The 12,373-nt window shown below is 37.5% G+C and overlaps 1 protein-coding gene across 1 annotated transcript; it reads left to right on the top strand.

The window, feature by feature from the left end:
- The first annotated feature begins 1,009 nt into the window (after positions 1 to 1,009).
- LOC102808951 (homeobox protein Hox-A9) lies at positions 1,010 to 4,922 on the top strand. Its single transcript, XM_006825612.3, has 2 exons — positions 1,010 to 1,433; positions 4,423 to 4,922. Exons 1-2 carry the CDS (start codon positions 1,010 to 1,012, stop codon positions 4,701 to 4,703), a joined length of 705 nt encoding a protein of 234 aa, XP_006825675.2. The 3' UTR covers positions 4,704 to 4,922.
- Positions 4,923 to 12,373: the final 7,451 nt, after the last annotated feature.

Genomic DNA, 12,373 nt, shown 5'->3' with positions numbered 1-12,373 from the left:
TACCGTTTTCTGGGAGTTTTTTTGCCTTTGTTTCCACTGTGATCATGGTTGCCAGGGTGTAGAAATGCCCGGATGTCCAAAAATAGCAAGTAAATACAAGCTCCTAGGACAAATGGGCATGACATATATAGCACGGAAAATGCAGCGCGTCTTAGCATTTCATGTAAACAAACAATGTATTTCACACACGCTGTGTAGGTCGTATGAGTTCCATATCGATCAGGGCGCGGCGGGACGACCACCGCCCTTTAACCGTTGCAAATAACTATGGAAAAAAAACTTAGATATTTCGGGTGAATTCCCTGATCCCATAGCAATCTGTATGCACCTCAAACGAATATACTGAATATGCATTTATTCTTCACTGGATTTTAAAGGGTGGTGGTTGTCGCGCCGCGTTCTGTTCCATATAGAACTCACAGTGACGTATACAACGCGTGCAAAATACTTTATTTGCTTACATGAATTTCGAACACGCGTTGCTCGACGACCGCCGCCCTTTAATTTCGCTATTTTCACTGATAAATAAAATCCGCCAAAATATAATTATTGTATTCAAGTTGTCGCCACGAGTTTTGAAATATTGACCCACTAAAGCTACAAGGGCCTTAGCTCGGCTGAAGGTGAAGGCATTTAATTACCAAAATCAAAATAAAAAATATATATATCAGTTAAAATAAAATGTTTTAATAGTGCTCCCACGGGAACCAACACAGACCGGCGAGTCGGGGTATCTCTTCTGCGCATGCGTAATATGCTTTGTAATAAAATGACCCATGTCACTAAAGTAAAAATAGTAATGACCAGACACGCAATACGTGTATGGCGTTATGAAATTCACCTCGCGTACTTCACCACTAGTGTGTCGTACCCGTTTCCTGTCACCACAATTCAGCGCAAAAATAGAAAACCTACTAAGATACCCACCTGCGATTGTTGGTGTATCGATTCACTACATGTATAATGGGCTAATGTGTCATTTTGAAGGTACACTCGGTGAATAACAACAATGCAACGAACACCTTTTGTTGATGTTATCTCCAGACCACGTATCCTTCCCAGGGAAAACGACTTCCTCTATCGCATTGGTTTGCCAGAGCCAGGCAGGCAGACCACACAACAAGAACCACACCGGCTTTCCTCCCGAACTCCGGCGCCACAGCCGTTCACGCAGACAACTTTTCAAGTGCCCTCAGGCTGTAGAGACTGGGGCGCGTTGGATCCGATGCAACTTGGAATTAAAGTTAGTAGCGATGTCGTACACCTGAATACATCCGAACAGTCTGGGACTTGGTACGCCTCGCCACTACAATTTGCTGATGGTGAGCGTACCACACATTTGAACCGGTGCGGCGTCGACACGACGCCATTGGACAGAAAACCGGGGAAGTTTACGCCGTTGTACACGAGGTCGAAGTGTGAACTAGTTACAGGTAAAAACCGGGACATGTTGTCTAATATATTTTAAAAGTTCCAACAGAATATTTATATAAAAAAAAAACACATTTAGAAGTCACATTGTGTTTATTTATTTATTTTTGAAAAACATTTTAAAAAAGCAATTTCGGAAGAAAATTAAAGACCGACATGGTATATAACAGTCGCGGGCGGACACTCTCACCCACGAACCTTCAGGGAATGAATAAATTAAAATATTTTGACAGTACGACAGTTTACTTTTGCCGAGAAAATGCGTTTCAAAAGTGCTGATATTCAAATTTGCCGAAACTGTGTGCATAATAAAATCACAATTATTGACTATTATGAGTAACGACGTATACAACGTGAGATGCGGAACGGACACCGAGTAACGAGCATCGCATTACGGAAACATCGAGTTACAAAAATGACCACGCCCATATTTTATTTTGCGAAAGCACGTCCAAAATATAACTCAGTGTCCAATCCAGTATAAAATCTAAAAAAAATATTTATTTTGTTTAACGTTTTATGTCTTCCGGTTATTTAACATTCAAGTTAAAATTTGAACGTTAAATAAAACAACAAATCTATGTTACCTGTAAATAGAAGTTCGGTTGAACATCGAGTTACAATTTGGGCGTGGTTTTGCAAAAGTGGACATGGTTTCTAAAATATTGGCGTGGTCATTTTTTTATCTCGATGTTTTCATAACTCGATATTATTAACTGAATGTTTGTAACTCGATGTTTGTAACTCGAAGTTTTCGTAATTCGACGTTCATAACTCAACGTTCTTAAGTCGATGTTCGTAACTCAATGTTCTTAACTCAATGTTCGTAACTCGATGTTCTTAACTCGATGTTCGTAACTCGATGTTCGTAACTCGATGTTCTTAACTCAATGTTCATAACTCGATGTTCTTAACTCGATGTTCGTAACTCGATGTTCGTAACTCGATGTTCTTAACTCGATGTTCGTAACTCGATGTTCTTAACTCAATGTTCGTAACTCGATGTTCTTAACTCAATGTTCGTAACTCGATGTTCGTAACTCGATGTTCTTAACTCGATGTTCGTAACTCGGTGTTTTCCTAACTCGATGTTCTTAACTCAATGTTCGTAACTCGATGTCTGTAACTCGGTGTTTTCCTAACTCGGTGTATGTAACTCGACGTTTTCGTAACTCGATGTTCGTTACTCAATGTTTGCATGGAAGGTACTAACGTTAGTACCTTCCATGATGTTTGTAACTCGAAAAATTCAGCATCTCACACAACGCGTGTAAAGTAAATTATTTGTTCTCACGAAATACGGGTAGTGCATGACGCGACGGCGACACCGTAGAAACCCGTTCCTAATCGTAAAATGTTTAGTTGCCGAGTGTTGCAAATATGGCGTCATTCACCTTTGCACACAGAAAACAATTTGATCTTAAACTTCTGACTTTTCTGTTGATATTTGTATAAGTATCAATGAATGTAAACATGTCTACAAATACGAAAACGCATTTGTAAAACATTACACTTACAGAGCAAGTTTTAGGACAGGCACTTATAACGAATACTTTTTTTTCCCAAGTACTAACTGTTAATCAGTCTGATATGTGTTTGCTGGAGTCACGGTCCCATTTTTACATTTGATTTGAACTCATAGCTGTATTAAATTTGCGGGCAAATAACACTCGGATCGTCGAAAGCTCAGTTCTCCGATAGACAGTACAGTTTTCTAACTGCGGGGAAGTTTGTTGGCTCACTCACCGTGACTTCTCAGTAGGAAAAACGTGTTTAGCCAACGTTACACCATTTTCATAAAGAGGGCGCTTGTGCGAACTATGACCTCAACGTCATCAAGGCGAAACGAGAACGAGGCCAATAACAATAACAGACAGGGACGTTGAGCTTACCAGTCGTCACGTGGTGAGTGACGTTGTCATACGTCACTTCAACATCGTTGCAGTTATCCGCATGAGTTGTAAACGTTATTTGGAGTGTTACAGTTTTTTTGAAAAAAAACATAAACTACAAGATTGCACTTGATTGGCTACTCGACCTTCAACATCTAACCATCAGACCAATGAGAGACGAGCTTGTCTGTCCGAAAGACGCGACCATCCGGAAACTGCGGTCACAATGTGCTGTGATCGTTTAGATGACTTTGGACATCATTATTTATTCGTAACTGTTCACACCTAGTGAAGGAATAACTGTGTCAGTCAAAAGATATAGTACATGACAAAATCGGTAGACAAAATACCACTAAATCATAACAAAATAAAGACAAACAAAAATGCGAGTGAAATAAGTTAAGCAATTTGATATTCAAATGCAAAGGGAATATCGGTAAAATAAATGGTATTTACTTAAATCATTAAAAATTCTGGTAGGACACGCACGTGGTAGAGAAGCCCACTTCAAAATAGACGTTATTTTTGAGAACCCACCCGGGGGCATAAAAAGAAATGTTTCCCAACGATATAGAATATAGTTCATATATGTTATTGATATGTCTGCGAGATTCAAAGGGAGTTTAAATCGATCTACATATTAGAGTGAAAAGGTATTTGAACTTCGTAGCATGAAATATATTGATAAATTTAATTTGTCCATGATTGTATTTCTGCGACATATTACTGAGCAATGATATGTGTTATTTATTGCATTAATAATATGCTCCCAGACAGGTAATATTTACTTAACGCGTCACAATTGCTGGCACTGTGGCCCTCTCACCAGTATGTCGATATAACGTGACGATAATAGAATCTACGCTCACTGAAGCCATCCCACGTGACGAACATGGACTGAACCATTGTTTTCGCGGGGGTGATTTAGCTACAGCGTGAAACAAATGATGTGAATGATGAATAAATTTGTTAGAAATATGACAACACAGTTGATTGGAGGTGCCAGATGATGACGTCACATCAATGGCGGCCAAACACATATACAATGAACATATCATCAAATACGCACGAAGCAATATTGTGTTTATTCACTTTTCAGGTTTTCACTGCAAGCGTCGATGCGCAGTCAACGCCGAAGACTACAGATGGTTGAAACCTGCTGTCACGTCACTGGTGAGAAAAAAGCGTCGACCTTATTCGCAGACACAGATTCTAGGTTTGGAATCGGAGTTCATCATAAATTCATACCTGGAACGAGGACGTAGCACCGTTCTCGCAAAATCGTTGAATTTGACCGAACGACAAGTCAAGATCTGGTTTCAAAATCGAAGAATGAAGGAAAAACGAATGTTCATGCGGGAAAAGTTGACTAATTCATAAATATGAGCTTGATCTGTTAGCAAGTTATACAGTTTTGAAGTGTTGGGTACTGTCAAGATTGTATTTCCCAAGAAAATAGTATCAATAAATTAATTCCTGAATGCTCTACGCTGCTCGTCGTTAGCTAACTACATGCGGTCAGAGTGTGTTTTTTTTTAAAAATTGTGTCTGTCAATCACGTGAGTTTGGAAAATAAACGATATATATTTGGACTCTTAATTTGGTGCTGATAAGTCAACATAATCAATCATTTCTGCCATTCCGAACCGGATCTCAGTTCTGCATTGTTATTTTTCATTCAAACTTAGTATGTCCATATCATAACGTCATAAACTTTTTCTTGATCATAATTAAGATGGTCTAGTGGCGGCCATTTTTAATATTTATTCATTTATGCCATTTTTCTCATGCATAAACATATTCTATTCAACATCGGTATGGGCATTCAATATGTACCTTTATGCATATCATCTTACCCTGAATCGGATTCAAAATAGCCGACTAGTGGCAATTTTGTTTAAACAAATGCTGTTCCATGGTCATATCTCTGACATGCATCGACAAAACATATTCAACACAAATACACAAGAACGCGCGCACGAACAGCTTGTATCGTGTTTGTCATACGCATGACAGTCATACTATATAATGGAAACATGTCTTATATCGGTCAATATGCAACCAACCGATGTACCGTCGTACTAACCACGCCATGTTCTATTGACATATTTAAATATGGCACTGTAATGACATTGTGGCTTCAGATCACTTTCAAAATTACCAACGAGGGCTATGTCATTTTCAATGACTGGTTTTGGGAAATGTTCACTGCACAAAGGGGTAAGTCACGCCCTGTCGTGTTTTAACTCCGAATACTCCAATCTTACAACGTTCTGAGACCTCCATATTTTTTATTGACCATATGAATAAGAAAAAAATATTAATGTAAAAAATAAAATAAAAAATAAAATAAAACCAACAATAGAAATAAGAACAGAAAGACACGGTCAAGGTTGGTTTTGTGGCCCTATTATGACGGCAGTTGAACTCCAACTAGTTATATCAAATGGACGTGAACTATGTCCATGGAATGTACGATCTACCGAGCCCACCGTCAAACTGAGACGTTACCAAGCTTTCATTAGTTAATTGTATTAAAATGCAGTTGGTTAAATTAACTTTTATAGGGTGAGGTTTACGTCAATGACTAGTACACGAAAGTGCCAAAATATAAAGATTTGATTGTAGTAAAATAAACTGAGAAGAGATCGAGTCAGTGGGTTGGGATGGAACAAGCATATCCGTTAGCAGATGTTAAAGGGCGGTGGTCGCTGCATCGCGCATGTGCGACATTTGTGTTGATAAAACATTGATTTTCCCACAATCCAATGCGCTCTTCTAATGGAAATCACGAGTATGAGTTTTGACCGGGGCGCGACTTGCACTGATAATAACGCGACCGCGACTGATATGCAACGTTTGACAAACGAGTCTAAACTGGGACATTACCAAGCTTTAATTAGATAATTTATTTTGTGATTGGAATGTATCGAAGGAGTCACCGGTGGTAATTAGTGCAATTCGGGCCCAGGTCAAACCTCATACTCGTTATTTTATTAAAAGAGCGCATCGGATTATGGGAAAACCAATGTTTATAAACATAAATGTCGCACACGCGCGGCGCGACGACCACCGCCTTTAAAAGACGGCAGTCGTCGTACCGCGTCCTGTTCAATATGGGACTCATAGCGACGTATACAACGCGCGTAAAATACAATGTTTATTTACATGAAATTCGAACACGCGCCGCGCGACGACAACCGCGCTTTAAGCTGGTAGAGACAAACACAATGTCCGGAAATGTATTCTGGTCATTACTGTAGTAGAGTATCGTTGATAATAAAGGTCATGATTTAGCTGATTTTCATCTTAAAGGGTGGTGGTCGTTGCACCGCGCATACCCGAGATATGGGTCTCATATAAACAAACAACGCTGACTGTCAGTGCAGATATTACCAAGCTTTCATAAGTAATTTCTTTGGTGATTGGAAAATATCAATGTAGTCGCCGGCGGTTATTAATGCAAGGCACACCCAGATCAAACTTGTACTTGTGATTTCATTAGAAGAGCGCATTGGATTATGGGAAAATCAATGTTTACAACAACACAAATGTCGCGCATGCGCGGCGCGACGACCACCGTCCTTAATGTTTTAATGAATCGGTGCTGGGTATATATTATGGCAGGTTGTTATCAAATCTGTGCCACTATTATACAATATTTTTTCTTTGATCTCACAAATGTGAATCCACATATGGCAAATAAAAATTCACGACATTTATTCTCTTTTAAATATGTTTCCCTTATTTAGTATGATTCTTGTTCACCACCAATCTTTTTTACCAGATAGACCAATAAGACTCAACGTTACATTGCTATACTGGTAGTTTATTAAAAGCACGTTGATTGGCCATTTCCCCCGGAACAGATGTATGCGTAGAAATGCTTATTTTGATGATTTGTTAGCACTGAAATGGCCGCGATTCGGTCATCTTGAATTGGATCAAGAGTCAAGTGCATGTGCATATGTATATGACGTGCATTTGAATAAAATCAGCCCAGGCATGTCTGACACAAATACGACAGACCACAGTCCCTCTATGATAGAGGGACTGTGGACAGACACATACACAGGACAGACAAATGAAGGGAAACAAATAACAGTAAAATAGTCATGTAAAAAAAGATCACAGAAACACAGAAGAGGAAGGGGTAAATTTTGTGGGTTTTGGAAATGACTGATATCATGCTCAATATCATGCCATTCAAGTGAAACACATATTGAAATGCTCTAATTATGTTTGTAACGCCGTCATACCTTCAAAGACACCAGGATGTGTGACCTTCAGGGGTCATGAAAGTCACCTAAGTATTGATGTAAGTATAATTATGGACATTTTGAATTTGTATTTTCCCCTACTACAGGAGTCTGACATATTTTTTTGAGAACCTACAAAATGGGCCTTTTTTTAACTATTCAAAAAGAAATGTATGGTAAAGCAATATATTTCATAAAAAAACAAATTATTTATCGAAATTCCCCAATAATTCAGGATGAGGTTGAATACCAATCTGTTTTCGCCATATGTATCCAAACACTATTTTGAATTATGATGAAACGTAGGAACCAATAATACAAGTTTAAAAAATTTCATTTTCACAATTTTCGTGCGAAAAGTAGTTATGTTACCATACTTTTCTATCAGGAGTTCGTGAGCAACAGCACAAAATCAGATCATCAGTCATTTAACATAGTAAAGACCTTACACCAATCTAATTTGTGGTCCAATTTTCAATCGCCACTCTTATAGTTAGGTGTTAGGCAAATATGGTTCAATACAGTAAAAGTCAAGGAAATCTGGTGACGAGGGCAGTGGTCATTGCGCCGCGTCATATTTGATATGGAACTCATAACGATGTATAGAACGTGTGTAAAATACATTGCTTACCCGATATTCGAACACTAGGTGTGCGATGACCACCGCTCTATAAATTAAGTTACCTCCATTAAAGAGCGCATGGCACAAGCATAAGTTGCCCCCCCCCCCCCCAATTGTTTGTAGCATTTGAACTCTGGTGAACTGATCAAGAGTTCAATGCAATGACGACTACACTACCAGTGACTCATATGTGTACAATGTTCTGGATTCCGTCGGGGATTTCGTTAGCAACATGTAGGCTTGGTGATTCACAACACTAACCATGACAAATTTGCATAATGCATTTTTTTTTCAGTTCAAAATAAAACATATACCTGTACACACTATTTGTGACCACAATCATATTTCTCTACTGCACTCCAAACATACTCTGGCAACTAGGACTGAATTTGGGAACTACTAGTATGGTTTGCATATTCATGAGTATATGTGACCAATCAGAGTATGGTTTGCATATTCATGAGTATATGTGACCAATCAGAGTATGGTTTGCATATTCATGAGTATATGTGACCAATCAGAGTATGATTTGCATATTCATGAGTATATGTGACCAATCAGAGTATGATTTGCATATTCATGAGTATATGTGACCAATCAGAGTATGGTTTGCATATTCATGAGTATATGTGACCAATCAGAGTATGGTTTGCATATTCATGAGTATATGTGACCAATCAGAGTATGGTTTGCATATTCATGAGTATATGTGACCAATCAGAGTATGGTTTGCATATTCATGAGTATATGTGACCAATCAGAGTATGATTTGCATATTCATGAGTATATGTGACCAATCAGAGTATGGTTTGCATATTCATGAGTATATGTGACCAATCAGAGTATAGTTTGCATATTCATGAGTATATGTGACCAATCAGAGTATGATTGGAATATTCATGAGTATATGTGACCAATCAGAGTATGGTTTGCATATTCATGAGTATATGTGACCAATCAGAGTATGATTTGCATATTCATGAGTATATGTGACCAATCAGAGTATGGCTTGCATATTCATGAGTATATGTGACCAATCAGAGTATGGTTTGCATATTCATGAGTATATGTGACCAATCAGAGTATGGTTTGCATATTCATGAGTATATGTGACCAATCAGAGTATGATTTGCATATTCATGAGTATATGTGACCAATCAGAGTATGATTTGCATATTCATGAGTATATGTGACCAATCAGAGTATGGTTTGCATATTCATGAGTATATGTGACCAATCAGAGTATGGTTTGCATATTCATGAGTATATGTGACCAATCAGAGTATGGTTTGCATATTCATGAGTATATGTGACCAATCAGAGTATGGTTTGCATATTCATGAGTATATGTGACCAATCAGAGTATGATTTGCATATTCATGAGTAAATGTGACCAATCAGAGTATGATTTGCATATTCATGAGTATATGTGACCAATCAGAGTATGGCTTGCATATTCATGAGTATATGTGACCAATCAGAGTATGATTTGCATATTCATGAGTATATGTGACCAATCAGAGTATGGTTTGCATATTCATGAGTATATGTGACCAATCAGAGTATGATTTGCATATTCATGAGTATGTGTGACCAATCAGAGTATGGTTTGCATATTCATGAGTATATGTGACCAATCAGAGTATGGTTTGCATATTCATGAGTATATGTGACCAATCAGAGTATGGTTTGCATATTCATGAGTATATGTGACCAATCAGAGTATGGTTTGCATATTCATGAGTATATGTGACCAATCAGAGTATGGTTTGCATATTCATGAGTATATGTGACCAGAGTATGGTTTGCATATTCATGAGTATATGTGACCAATCAGAGTATGGTTTGCATATTCATGAGTATATGTGACCAATCAGAGTATGATTTGCATATTCATGAGTATATGTGACCAATCAGAGTATGGTTTGCATATTCATGAGTATATGTGACAAGAGTATGGTTTGCATATTCATGAGTATATGTGACCAATCAGAGTATGGTTTGCATATTCATGAGTATATGTGACCAATCAGAGTATGGTTTGCATATTCATGAGTATATGTGACCAATCAGAGTATGGTTTGCATATTCATGAGTATATGTGACCAATCAGAGTATGATTTGCATATTCATGAGTATATGTGACCAATCAGAGTATGGTTTGCATATTCATGAGTATATGTGACCAATCAGAGTATGGTTTGCATATTCATGAGTATATGTGACCAATCAGAGTATGGTTTGCATATTCATGAGTATATGTGACCAATCAGAGTATGGTTTGCATATTCATGAGTATATGTGACCAATCAGAGTATGATTTGCATATTCATGAGTATATGTGACCAGAGTATGGTTTGCATATTCATGAGTATATGTGACCAATCAGAGTATGGTTTGCATATTCATGAGTATATGTGACCAATCAGAGTATGGTTTGCATATTCATGAGTATATGTGACCAATCAGAGTATGGTTTGCATATTCATGAGTATATGTGACCAATCAGAGTATGATTTGCATATTCATGAGTATATGTGACCAATCAGAGTATGATTTGCATATTCATGAGTATATGTGACCAATCAGAGTATGGTTTGCATATTCATGAGTGTATGTGACCAATCAGAGTATGGTTTGCATATTCATGAGTATATGTGACCAATCAGAGTATGATTTGCATATTCATGAGTATATGTGACCAATCAGAGTATGGTTTGCATATTCATGAGTATATGTGACCAATCAGAGTATGGTTTGCATATTCATGAGTATATGTGACCAATCAGAGTATGGTTTGCATATTCATGAGTATATGTGACCAATCAGAGTATGGTTTGCATATTCATGAATATATGTGACCAATCAGAGTATGATTTGCATATTCATGAGTATATGTGACCAGAGTATGGTTTGCATATTCATGAGTATATGTGACCAATCAGAGTATGGTTTGCATATTCATGAGTATATGTGACCAATCAGAGTATGATTTGCATATTCATGAGTATATGTGACCAATCAGAGTATGATTTGCATATTCATGAGTATATGTGACCAGAGTATGGTTTGCATATTCATGAGTATATGTGACCAATCAGAGTATGGTTTGCATATTCATGAGTATATGTGACCAATCAGAGTATGGTTTGCATATTCATGAGTATATGTGACCAATCAGAGTATAGTTTGCATATTCATGAGTATATGTGACCAATCAGAGTATGATTTGCATATTCATGAGTATATGTGACCAATCAGAGTATGGTTTGCATATTCATGAGTATATGTGACCAATCAGAGTATGGTTTGCATATTCATGAGTATATGTGACCAATCAGAGTATGATTTGCATATTCATGAGTATATGTGACCAATCAGAGTATGGTTTGCATATTCATGAGTATGTGACCAATCAGAGTATGATTTGCATATTCATGAGTATATGTGACCAATCAGAGTATGATTTGCACATTCATGAGTATATGTGACCAGAGTATGGTTTGCATATTCATGAGTATATGTGACCAATCAGAGTATGATTTGCATATTCATGAGTATATGTGACCAATCAGAGTATGATTTGCATATTCATGAGTATATGTGACCAATCAGAGTATGGTTTGCATATTCATGAGTATATGTGACCAGAGTATGGTTTGCATATTCATGAGTATATGTCACCAATCAGAGTATGGTTTGCATATTCATGAGTATATGTGACCAATCAGAGTATGGTTTGCATATTCATGAGTATATGTGACCAATCAGAGTATGGTTTGCATATTCATGAGTATATGTGACCAGAGTATGGTTTGCATATTCATGAGTATATGTGACCAATCAGAGTATGGTTTGCATATTCATGAGTATATGTGACCAATCAGAGTATGGTTTGCATATTCATGAGTATATGTGACCAATCAGAGTATGATTTGCATATTCATGAGTATATGTGACCAATCAGAGTATGGTTTGCATATTCATGAGTATATGTGACCAATCAGAGTATGGTTTGCATATTCATGAGTATATGTGACCAATCAGAGTATGGTTTGCATATTCATGAGTATATGTGACCAATCAGAGTATGATTTGCATATTCATGAGTATATGTGACCAATCAGAGTATGGTTTGCATATTCATGAGTATATGTGACCAATCAGAG

This window comes from Saccoglossus kowalevskii, chromosome 20, assembly GCF_978046115.1.
Source record: "Saccoglossus kowalevskii chromosome 20, keSacKowa6.1, whole genome shotgun sequence".
In the NCBI taxonomy this organism is placed as follows: Eukaryota; Metazoa; Hemichordata; class Enteropneusta; family Harrimaniidae; genus Saccoglossus; species Saccoglossus kowalevskii.
Note: the sequence above shows the minus strand (reverse complement) of the source record. Positions and strands in the feature narration are given on the sequence as shown.

Bases quoted from the DNA above. Each gene is read 5' to 3' on its own strand.
- LOC102808951 (XM_006825612.3), top strand. From the start codon at position 1,010: ATGCAACGAACACCTTTTGTTGATGTTATCTCCAGACCACGTATCCTT. The intron at 1,434-4,422 runs GTAAAAACCGGG...TTCACTTTTCAG, and splicing joins GAAGTGTGAACTAGTTACAG to GTTTTCACTGCAAGCGTCGA.